This window comes from Phocoena phocoena, chromosome 6 (genome assembly GCF_963924675.1).
Source record: "Phocoena phocoena chromosome 6, mPhoPho1.1, whole genome shotgun sequence".
NCBI lineage: Eukaryota > Metazoa > Chordata > Mammalia > Artiodactyla > Phocoenidae > Phocoena > Phocoena phocoena.
Window position 1 is genome coordinate 19,620,998 of NC_089224.1, and position 12,928 is coordinate 19,633,925.

The 12,928-nt window shown below is 40.0% G+C and overlaps 1 protein-coding gene across 4 annotated transcripts in view; it reads right to left on the reverse strand.

Annotated features, from left to right (window-relative positions):
- Window positions 1–12,928, reverse strand: part of LOC136124350 (contactin-associated protein-like 3) — a 146,622-nt gene that overhangs the window by 97,460 nt on the left and 36,234 nt on the right. For all 4 annotated transcript variants that reach the window (XM_065879004.1, XM_065879001.1, XM_065879000.1 and 1 more), the window contains exon 3: window positions 1,382–1,529. In XM_065879004.1, the coding sequence (XP_065735076.1) occupies window positions 1,382–1,529 (148 nt within the window). The remainder of the gene's footprint in view (window positions 1–1,381; window positions 1,530–12,928) is intronic.

Here is a 12,928-nt window from a genome sequence, read left to right on the forward strand (position 1 = left end):
ACCTCCAGAACCACCCATTGTCTGTTGGGTTACCAAAGTGGAAATGATATCACTGCTGTTCAACAACTCATGTCCACCCCCATCCCTGTACCATGAGAACACTAAATTCCTGCTCCCACAATTTATATATGCTGTTTCTTCCTACAGGCACCATCCCTGCCTCCTGCCTCACTGCCCATGCCCTCTACTTTGAAAACCGACTGCTGGAAATGTTCCTTTTCCCACCCAACTGACTGAATACGCTATTCCCCATGCCCCATGTTCATGTTACAATATTTTATATTTGTTTTGTACAATTTTATGACTTCTCATAAAATCCTGACAAAGAAATAAATAATTTTAGAAGCGTCCCCCACATCCAATACAGTTCTCTGCAAATAAATTCATATATGACAAGTGAGGGAATAAAGAAATCAATGTCTGAATAGTATGGTAGTTATGAAAACAAAATTAGGAAAAAAGACAGTTTTAAATCTTAGATTCAATACATAATAGCTCCAGCAAACTTCTTCTTCTTTCTCTGAAGCAGTGAGATTACTACTATACTGAATTCATTTGGTTGGTGTGGGAGATGAATGAGAAAATGTCTGTAGGAGGTAGAATCTGACACATTAAATATCCCGTATACGGTAGATCTTATGGTTACACTTTTCTGCAAAGTTAATGCTCTGCTCAGGTACAGAATGAGGTGTGACCAAAACCCCAAGATGTTCCCATCCAATGTATTCTTTGGGTTATTCCAGTTTTCTAGAATATTGTTTTTTAAATTAATTTTTTCATTTTGTGTTAATTTAAGAAATACCAGTATATTCTGGACCTTCAAAATGGCAGCTGTAGAGTTGATCCCCTATATATTTCACTGAACGCTTTTATGCCCATGTTTATGCTCACATTGGCTGCCAGCTCTTTTATTTTTGTCATCAGTGGGGAAGAGGGAAGACATAATACATAAATGATGTACAAAAGAAGGTTCCACAGTGATGCAAGTAGAGGGAAAAGTAAGTCATCATGGGGAACAGGGAACACAAGGACACCTGCACTCACCTGTATTCCCACAGGAGGATCATCCCAGTGTCAGAAGACAACACCATCAATCAGAATAAGTAACTGTTCTTGATTTGAACTTTGTTCATTTTATGAACTGCCTGCTATGAAACAGATATTCTGCTAAGCTCTGCGAAGCTAAGATTCTAAGGCTCATTTCAGGTCCTCCTCTGAATTCAACCTTAAAATAACTATAATATTATCAAGACTCTCCATAAACCCAGTTCTACACACACAGGTATTTAAAAGGTTGAAGAAGTCAAGTTCAGTTTTCAGTTTGGTGTTTAGAACACATCACTCCGTCATCGATTTCCATCAGGGAATAAACACCACTTACTGTATGCACATCCGTACACTTCAATCCTCATCCCAATCCTGCCCTTGGGATTCCAGGTTAAGGGGAGGAAGCGCAGGAATCTGGCTTCGAAGGGAGGCTGGAGTTTGTAGTGCACCACGCTGTCTGCATTTGTGTTTCCTGGAAAACCCTGGGAGAAAATGGAGAAAGGCATCAATGTGTCTGCAGAATATCGTCTTCCTGTTGTCACCGCACATGCTAATGAGCGATCAATGCTTCATTTTGTTAATATGCAAGTGGATGCTCGCTTTTGAGAAACTCTGCTAACATTTAAGAGGGATGTGACAACCTTTCTTCAATGCCTGGATTAGTGACCATCATCTAAATTTTCCTTATTTGCAGGGTAGTTTAAGTTTCAATGGCAAAATTAAAGCAGATATAAACCTGCTACTTTTGAAGGCTTGCTTTTAGAAAGTTATTCATCCCCTAAATCATTTCCTAGCCTCCAAGCAGTCAAGACACGCACAAGCAACCTCACATCCAGGACAATCAAGCACAATGGTAACCTGCAGGTTTTGCGATAAGAATCCTAGATCCAAAAATTTGAGAGCTGGTCAGTGTTCTGATCAACGTTCAGCTGGTCAGTTGATCAGCGTTCTAGTTCAAAACCCATACTTATAAATGCAAAACTCAAGCCTGAGAAAATGAAAAGATTCTGTGGATGCAGGACAGCTATTATCCAGCATGGCCAGGACAAGATCCTGGGGCTTCGGACTTCAATCCCTGTGTTCATTGTGTGTTGTCAGGCTGCCCCAAGTCATCAGCATTTAGGGGGTGCATGGGAGAAACACATCAATGCCACCTGCTACAAGACAGAGGTGTGCTTTCTTAGCCGCAGTCATCTGGCTTCATGCTGGAAGGGGTCAGCATGCGAGCAAAGGAACTTGTTATAAGGAGTGTGACTTCTTTTTCATGGTGTTCTTTTTAATGTAAATATCAACAAGAAGGGAAAACAAAGAATACATGATGTTGTTATACATATAGCATCTTAACAGAAAACATTTCCCCATCTAAGACCTGACCAGTTTAAGCTCTGAAAACAGAGTAAGGGCTCTCAGGTAGGGGTCTCTTCTGAAATCTACTGTCAAAACTTTAAAAACTATCAAAATTTCACCAATTTTTTTGGAACCCACAGTGAAAACATAAAATGTATATTTTGGGGTGGGTCACCTTCAAGTTCTGCACTCTTTGATTTCACGAATTTTTATTACCCAGAAGTCAAAGGTGTTCACATAATAGTTCTCCATTTAATAGTAATAAAATGAGGGAACAAAAGGGGTCAATGCTTTCTCCTGCTCACTTGCACTAGAGGGACAAACCCACCTACCTGCCATGCAGTTAATAGAAACAGCCAGAAATAATTATGCAGCCCAGGAGCAAGACTCTTCAGTTCTACCAAAAATGATGCTTGCCTAGTTATTTAGCTTTGTGAAATGCTGAGCCAGGTTTAACAACCAGACCAAACAAAGCCAGTAATCAAGTTTGTGAATCATGACCACCCAGGAGATTTCCTTGGTATAAATAGATGGAACTAAAAAAACCCAGAAAACTCAAATGTAATGAGAGTGCGTGTCCCAGACATTATAAAGAAAATGGTTAGATTATAAGCCTATAAAACTCCTTACGCTAACTCATCAAAATTCCAGGATAGAAAGTCTTGTTCCTACTTTACACATGAAAATGCTGACTTCCCCAAGGTCACAGAGGTAACAAGATGGAGAAGGATTTTGTGGAAGCTGGTTGCCACAGGTTAACTCTGCATAGGACTGCCTAGTCTACTGTTGAGACTCTGAACCTAGAGTAGGGCTGCTGAGGAAGCACTGGTGGCTCTTCGCTTCCATGGAGGACTTTTCTTCCTGTTCCTGCGAGCTTCATTTTTTCACGTGTTAAAACAAACTCCTTGGTTAATGAATGAAACACCACCATGGAGGCACTCAATCACTTCTCTTGTTCAATGAAAGTGAAATCTTTGACCTACATCATCTTTTCTTTCAAGCATTAACAATCGTTGTGCCAATATCAGGTAAGCTCTTTTCACTGCCTCTGTGCTCCAAAGAAGAACTCAAGAATGTCCACTCCCTGTCTTTACACTGGACCCCAGGCTGATGTGGGTATAAGCAGCATTCTCCCAGCTCCACCACTGCCTAAGTCGTGGCCTTAAGCTGGTAATATCTGCTGCAAGTCACAGTTCCCTCGTCTACAAAACCAGTTTGGTAAAACCTACTTTAAAGATTTGAGTACTAATTAAGTGAGATAATGTCTGAAATGTAACCCACCAACTGCCCACCTGGAGGTAAATGCTCCAGGAGTGGTGGATGCTGTGATTGTGGCTGTGGCTGGTCTTTTGGTTATTACTGGTGCATTTGGTAGAGGGAGCTCATCTGTCAGACTCTGCATCCCATCTTTACATTTAATCTCAGGTTCAATGTCCAAGACATCCAGATAAACAGTCAGGAGAGGAACATTGCCTCCTACATTTGCTACAATTCTAAGGTTGTAATTCAAGGTAAGAAGTAAAATTGATATTTATTTTAGTAGCTGACAAAACTTGTAAACCTCAGCATAAACTACATAATGAAATTATTTCCTAGGAATGCTACTTAAATTGTTTTATTTTCCTTATAAATTATTACTTCTTTCTGAAGTATTTTGTTTATTGAATACAGACTCTGAAAACTGTACTTCAGCTTGGTGTGATGACAATGCCCTACAGCAAAAGGAATTTCTCTTTATGTTTTAATGAAATTTAATACAGAATATTCTTTGCTTTCTGAGACAGAGTACACTTCAAGAAATATTTCAGGTGAGAATAATCGGTGTTAATAGTATACAAATAGAGGAGATTAAGAACACACTCTTTACAACTTCTGAGATCTGCACACACAACATTCATTATATGTGATTTTAATCACAATCAAATATTTGAAATATATGTGTCTATGTATACATACATGTATACCTATGTGATTATCTTAATTAATTCTAATTTCAAGAAATTACATTATTTTTGTCCTATATAGAACTATCAATAGTTCCTTTGAATATAAATAAATGATACATTTCTTTAAAGATACAGAAATTTAAATGAAATGAGTTTGGAGTAGAAGGGATCTCTACTAGCATGCCACTCAGACATTTGGGGCTTATTACTGAAATAATCTCATATTTTTTACTAAGCTAATGTTTATCTTTTAAAAATGTGGCATAATCTATTATTTGGATTATATAATTTTGCTTTGGTGTTTCTAGAACAGACATAAATGTACAGGCTGAGCATAGAATGTCGGGAACAAAGGCCCACTCTTGCTTTGTTCTAACAAGTGAAAAAATGAAGCTCATAGGAATAGGAAGAAAAGTCCTCCATGGAAGCGAAGAGCCACGAGTGCTTCCTCAGCAGCCCTACTCTAGGTTCAGAGTTTCAACAGTGGACTAGGCAGTCCTATGCAGAGTTAACCTGTGGCAACCAGCTTCCACAAAATCCTTCTCCATCTTGTTACCTCTGTGACCTTGGGGAAGTCAGCATTTTCATGTGTAAAGTAGGAACAAGTCTTTCTATCCTGGAATTTTGATGAGTTAGCGTAAGGAATTTTATAGGCTTATAATCTAACCATTTCCTTTGTAGCATTCCTCTGTTAGCTATTACAGAATTAAAAAAACAAACCAACAAAACTCTTCCCACTATTGATCACCAGAACCACTTTAGTTTGATGTGGACTCAATAGTCAATAGCTTAAGGACATCCCAACTGAACGTTTTATCCACTATTAAGAACAAACATTGTTTGATAAAGTTTTCAGTTTCTACAAGCATGTTTTTTAGCTACGTGCGAAAGTGACTAGAGTCTGTGGCTTGTGGTCCACTCACATGCTATAAATGTATTTCCAAAATAATTTATCTAGAAATTGATGATGCTGGGCTTCCCTGGTGGCGCAGTGGTTGAGAATCTGCCTGTCAATGCAGGAGACACGGGTTCGAGCCCTGGTCTGGGAAGATCCCACATGCCGCGGAGCAACTAAGTCCGTGAGCCACAACTACTGAGCCTGCGCGTCTGGAGCCTGTGCTCCGCAACAAGAGAGGCCACGATAGTGAGAGGCCTTCTCACTGCGATGAAGAGTGGCCCCCACTTGCCGCAACTAGAGAAAGCCCTCGCACAGAAACGAAGACCCAACACAGCCATAAATAAATAGCAAATTAGCATCATACTTAATTCTGAATATTAAAAAAAAAAGAAATTGATAATGCTTCTGAAAAGCTGCCAAGTCCTCATTTAGCTTGTTTAGCAATCACATCAGTGGCATCTAAACAATCATGAGAAAGGATCGGTATGAGGCTCGTGTAGGGCCATGGTTTCTGGTGTAATGTTGAGTCATCACAATGCTGTATTGAACGACCTTCAGGATGTCTATAATGCATTTATCAGTTTAAGTTTGAAGTATTTGTGACTTAAGAAAGACTTTTACATCAATTCTTTACTTCAAAATGTGAGAGGCACTGCTTATAGCAATAGGTCTCAATGCATTAAAAATAAATGAAGATTGTCTCTACTCTCTGTCACTAGGAAGTCAGGGATTCATAATTCAAGCACCCTGTTAAGAGTATTTTACCACCTCTGAGGTAAGGGGTAGGATGTTGTTGGGATTAAAAAGGCACACAGAAATCCCCAAGTTCTAATTCTGGCCTTTTTAATTGCTGGACCGTGAAGATCTTAGACAAAACACTTTATCTTCCCAACTCTCAGCTTCTTCATGAGTAATGTGGGAACAGTAATAAGTATTATTGTTAAAAATAATAATACTCTGTTCCTGTTATTTCCAGAGGTTCACAGACCATGAAAAAGTATACTAAAATTACTTCCTATAATCAGACAATGAAAAAGTTGTACTAAATTGCTTTAAAGCAAATGGTCTTGTTAATTATTTTTAATATTTTCTTGAACTGCAAAATACTACAACATTTATACATGAATAAAATTGAGGAAAGTATCCTTCCACTTTAGTTTTATCGAGTGAACTAAAAATTCAGTAACACGGTTTGTGATGCCAAATATGTGACCTGGAGTGAGTCACTGACTCTGAGACCTTGTTACAGGGAAGAATCAAATCTGACTATATGTTGCATCTGCTTCTTTTACTTTAACCTTTGCTTCCTGTTGCTTTTGTTCACTAAAAGGATATTGTCTATACATAATGGCCTGCCTCGGGGAACCCTGCCCCTCTGCCTGAATGTTAAACCAAAGTGCCTTTGTTCAGGGAAACATCTGGACCCTGTCCATCTGTGGATGGCTGCAAGAAAGAAGAAATTAACACATCCCCTCCCCGAGGCCGGCCATTCCAGGGGATATTTGCAAAATTTATGGCCTTTTTACTTTACTTCCTCATCTCCTCCCCCTCTCTGTGCTATAAAAAAAACTGGCATCCAAACCCTGGTAAGATGGTTACTTTGAGACCTTAGTCTGCCATCTTCTCGGTCTGCAGGCTTTCCAAATAAAGTCGTATTCTTTCCCTCAATACGTCATCTCTGATTTATCGGCCTGGTGTGCAGTAAGCAGAACGAACTTGGACTCGGTAACAACCTCAGTTTATCCAGATGCGGGTGCTTTGTACCAGGTGAACTCTAAAGTTTTCCCTTGTTTAGATAAGTTTACCTCAACACGTTCCAGAAGGTAAAAGAATAATCTCTCCTTATGCTTGATTAAAGTAAGCAAACATCTACCTAATGTGCATTTAAAATATTTGCTTTCCAGACATTTATGTAATATATTCTGCCATGAAAATCTCAAGTTGTGGTCAATGTGTTGGAAAAAGTATGCACTTAATCAGTATTTCCAGTTTTGGTTTATGGCCTCTTGGTGGAAGCAAGTCACAAGAGTCAGAAACAGAGACAACCATCTCTATGTGTCCCACCACCTTCTCCTACAGCAAGAGGGAACCCACCCGCCCCATGGCTGAGCACAACTACACCACACAGGAACTCACAATGCCTGGCCCTGAAATAATCCAAAACCCAGGGCCAATGCAGATATGTGAAACGGGGTCCTAAATTCTGCTTTTAATTGACATGCTTTTGTTATCTGTATTGTTTAGACAGCTGCAACGTAAGCATTAGAGAAATATTATTAAAATCAAGTATTTTTCAAACACGTTGCTAAAGTTATAGGCTTTTACTTTTTTTTTTTTCACTCCTGCTTGAAATATTATTAATCTAGGATGGAAGACAGCTCACCCTTCCTGTGCAGCAAAAGTACAGCTCAAGTTTCTCAATACTCTTTCCTTCCCAATCTTTCTAAGTGATCAGGAAGAAAACATTTCAGAAGACATATAGGAACATACCTTTTGCTGGCAAAGATGTTGAAAACAGAGAAAAAGTCAGAAAAAAAATTACTTCCAATGACATCAAGACCATATTTTGAAATTGTTACCGACCAGGGTTCTTGGCGTCCTTAAACTATAAAAATTGATCAAAGGCCAGACAAGAAATTCAGGCAAGGCTTTACTGGGGCCCCTGCTGCAGCAGGGCAGAGCGCGAACAAATACCAGCTTCCTTTGTTTGCTTGCTCCCTAAGGGGGGCGAGCTTGTTCCTTATATGGCAGTGGTCCCCAAACCTTTTTGGCACCAGGGACCAGTTTCATGGAAGACCATTTTTCCATGGACCGGCAGGGGGTGGGGTGGGGGGATGTTTCAGGCGGTAATGTGAGCAATGGGGGGCAGCAGATGAAGCTTTACTTGCTCCTCTGCCACTCACCTCCTGCTGTGCAGCCTGATTCCTAACAGGCTGCGGTCTGGGGGTTGGGGACCCCTGTTATATGGCATGAGGGTAGGGGTGTGTCCAGGGGTCAGGCCAGAAGGGTAGCTTAGGTGGTTTGCCCACCCCTTAGGTGTGTTGTGTGCAGGGGGCACATGCAGTACCCTGCTTTTGCTCTGGGCTCTTCAAAAGTGGCAGTTGGGTTTTTTGGTCTCTTTGTATCTTTTGTCCAGAATTTGCCCCCAATGAGATGCACATAGTTACTTTTAGTCCCATACGGTTTCTCTGTATTTTGTTGCTCGAGGAGAGGTGTGTCGAGGTGCAAGCACTGCAGCAAAGGGCTCCAGGTCCCAGCAAAGGGTCCCAGGTCCCAGACTGTCTCAAAATCAATATATGGCTGTTGAAAACCATACTAGAACACTGCAAATAAAAGTATGTTATTTGATACATGGCACAAATTGAGTTCTGACAAATGAATTGGCTTCTAAACTTCACGAGTAACACAAAAGAAGAAAATGAAGTATGGATAGTGTTATAAGGAGTGCCTCAAATGAGTGTTGGGTAGTGGGCATATTCTATTAGCTTCAAGGAATTAAATAAATTAATGAAATTAAAGGAATTAAAGTATTTAACTGTGAGTCTAGACTGTTTTAGGAGAATAGCACTAACCCAGTGGCCTCCTGTATATGTTGAAAATAGTAATATGCAAATTGGGTGATTTGTACAAAATTTAGGAAGATTTCTCATTAAGAAGTTCCATTGACTTAAGGTGATACCAATATGTGTTTAGTTCAACATTAAACTACTTCAAATGGTAGGGAATTCCTTTAACCTACATTTATGTTGAAGCCCTAACCCCAATTACCTCAGAATGTGACTGTATTTGAAGAAAGGGTCTTTAAAGAGGTGATTAAGGTAAAAGGAGGCCATTAGGGTGGGTCCTAATCCAATCTGACTGGTGTCCTTATTAGAAGAGGAAATCTGGACACAGAGAGGCACCAGGGAAGTGTGCACACAGAGGAAAGACCATGTGAGGACACAGCAAGAAGACAGTCATTTGTCAGCCAGAGAGAGAGGCCTCAGAAGAATCCAACCCTGCCAACACCTCGATCTGGGACTTCTAGCCACCAGAACTGTGAGAAAATAAATTTCTGTTGTTTAACCATCTGAATGTGGCATTTTGTTACTGCAGCTCGAGGAAAATAATACTCTTAGCTTCTGGATTGCCCTGTGGTGGCCTTGCTGAGTGACTTGGATCAGTGTGGCTCTAAAGAGCCACAATCCATTATACTCATGACCCTCAGGGTCTCACAAGGTTTGTATGCTAGGTGGGTGCCATGTTTGCTACCGCTCCCTAAGTCTGCCTTATTTCCAAAGTAGTTTAAATTTCTCCTCAGACCATCACTGACCAGTCTAGTTCTGGCAAGCAGAAGGCACTCTCAGTGGCATTGTTGAAATTCAGGAGTTTTTCAAGTTTAATTGTGTCTGCCAGTTGAATTCCCGGGAGAGTATGTGGCTGAGAAGGACAATGATGGTGCCTCCTAGCTAACTCAGACCATCCTTAACCACATTCCACACTGTCCATGCCTAACAGACACTTGTTAATTGACTCAATTTTCAGGGCCAGTTGGTCATTTCTAGGCCTTTCCATTCTTTCTAGTGCAGGCTCCTTGTTTTTTTCCTATAGAGAGGGCCAGTTCAGAGGTGTCCTCTATGAGTCATCACTCTTAAGGACTCAGGGAAATTACACTGAGTTCTTATTTTTGAAATATGGCATCACCTATTTCTGAAATATGACAGATTAAGCACTTTACAAGGGAATGACCATTTCTTAGTTAATGAATGAAGGGCCTTGGTCATGCCCTCCTCAGGAACAGAGCGTCCAGAGCTTCAGAAGGACTTGGTGTGTTCTGTCCACCTTAGCACAGGACCATGCTGGTATTTTCATGTAAGAAACTAAGGGTGTTAAACCAGATCATCTTATTAAAATAATAGAATATAAGATTGAAGGAAAGCTCTGAGGTAAGAAAGACTGAAGGAAAGGAAGAAAATAAATCAGAACCAAAAGAGATAACAGTGATAACATCGCAGGCCTGAGTCACACCCTGAGAAAGGCTTGCTGGTGTCTAGGAACCTGGATTTGGGGAGGGCTTTCACCACTCCCAGAATTGATAAGAGTGGCTCACTGCTGCCTAAGATGTTTATGCAAACGATGTGGTTGATGCTGAACACTTGCATTCCTTCTGGAATCTGGGATTTTGATATGTGCCAGGGAGAGGGTGCCTACATGATCATCCCCCATAAAAGCCTGGACTCCTAGGCTGAGGCTAAGCTTCCCTGGTTGGCAACGTTTCACACATTTTGTCCTCATGGCTGGAGGACTTAGGCATGTCCTGTGTGGTTCCATTGGCAGAGGACTCGAGGGAGCTTGCCTCTGGTTTCCTCCAGACTTTGGCCCACTTGCCTTTTCCTTTGTTGACTGTACTTTGTGTCCTTCTGCTGTAATAAATCACAGCTGTGAATATACCCCTATGCTGATCCTTATGAGTCCTTCCAGTGAATCATGGAGCCTGGGAGTGGCGTGGGGGACCCCAATACAGGAGTGATCACGGAGAACTGCCAGAGGCAAAGAACCCAGAGCGGAATGCTGCCTGGAGACATTCCCTATAGGACACAAGTCACCTCCACGAGAACTGCACAGAACAAGCTCTTAACATAGCATCCTCCTTTCCACCTGTCACAGATGGGCCTTTCATACTAACAGGAGATCTGTTCTGCATTTCCACACTTTCAAGTAACAATCACAGGTCACAGGAAGATGCATGACACAACATACTTATGTATTCCAAGCACTTTATCTAGTAACAGGGCAACTCTACGAGGCTTTCTCAAGACTTGGCTTTTTTGGTGATTTCACTGCTTCTGAGAATGAGATTATTATCTTGCGCTCAATAAAACATACAAATAAATAAATGTGTTAATGTCTTTACTAACTGTTAGATTTTGGTAGACTAGTATAGGCTATGTGTGGTAGGATTAATTCTTAGATTTGCCAAAGTCCAAAAGAAGAGAACCAGGGAAGCATCAAACTTCACACTTCTCATCACAAGAAAAAGAATGTGTAATAATGTGAAGTGATGCTTGTTAACTTAACTTATTGTGGTAATCATTTCACAATATATACATATATCAGATCATTATGTTGTACACTTTAAACTTACACGATATCATGTGTCAATTACATCTCAATAAAACTGGACAATAAATTTCACGCTAATGGTAGACATCTTGAACAAAAATTCCATTTTTAAATCATTTGTGAGGGAGAGTGAAAGCCACTGAACAACTTAACCCTTCTGAGACATTCCATATGGATTTTTAACCTCTTTCAAGAAGCTAACTGTCCATTTTAATATTAGGGAGAAGTAGACAATCCTGCAACAGTGGAATGAAAAATTCCTCCATTAAAAATTTTCTTCTCAAATCAGAATATTTAGATTTATCCTACACTGTGTTTATAGGGGAAACATACTACCACAAGATTTTGCTCTCATTTATGCAAAAAAATAGTAGCTCTCTTACAGTGTTTGTCACAATTCTGATTTCAGAGGAAGTGTTAAATAGGATTTAGCCAAATACGTTTAAAAATATGTCAAGATCGGGACTTCCCTGGTGGTCCAGGGATTAAGACTTTGCCTTCCAATGAAGGGGGTGCAGGTTCGATCCCTGGTTAGGGAGCTAAGATCCCACATGCCTCAGGGCCAGAAAAGCAAAACATAAAACAGAAGCAATATTGTAACAAGTTCAATAAAGACTTTAAAAATGGTCCACATCAAAAAGCTCTTTTAAAATAATATGTCAAGATCATACAGCTGTTTTTAAAGTAATTGTGTATTTAAAGCTGTTTTGGTAGTTTTAGTGACAAAATAGAGATGCTTTTTTTCTCAGCATTTTAAATTTAAGTTAGCAATACTGTTAAACCGAAATGACTAAGGTCATATGGTTCACACTGTAATTTCAAAATTAACTCTTACACAAGAGAAGTTAATCTTAGAATAGGACAAAGAAATATATATTTGAAAACTAAGTTTAAGTAAATGTGAAATAAGTCCTTTGCAACATACAATTGTCATTTCATAAGAAAAGCAAAAGGCTGTGTGTTAGAGCAGAGGTAAGGCAATTCTCCATGGGTTTCTCACATTTCTGCACATCTTACAAACAGAAGCACTGACAGCCCTTTATTCTCAGCTACCTTTCCAAGGATGTTTATATAGAATGTCTTCTTCCAGAGGTAAGGGCAAGCATGCTTACCTCCCCAAAGATTCTGATTCCCTGAACTCTTGTATTATAACCCACTGTGTGTGCAGGAATCCATCTGGGCCTGTCCACACAGCCCCTGTGTGACTCAGGATCAAGGAGAACCAAGGCAAATATTCTGATGCCCATCCTGCCTGCAGTGGTTTATGAGTAACCAAGTAAGTAATAGAGTCCTTTGTTTCTGACCCATAAGTCTTCTGCCTTCTACCTACATCCGTGAAAACGGCAGGCTAACTTGTTGCAAATAGGGCAAAATCTCAGATACGCCAAAGTTCTGGATGGAAAGATTAAAGTTCATCTCTCAGAAGACTTACTATAGAATGCTTATGAAAAGGTCTATGACTAAATAATCTATTTATTTCAGGTCACTATGCAAACATTTATATATTTTAACATATTGATCTGCTCAATATGTTAAAATATATATGTATGTACTCTTGTTTTTTATTGATGCGTGATTAGAAATTCTT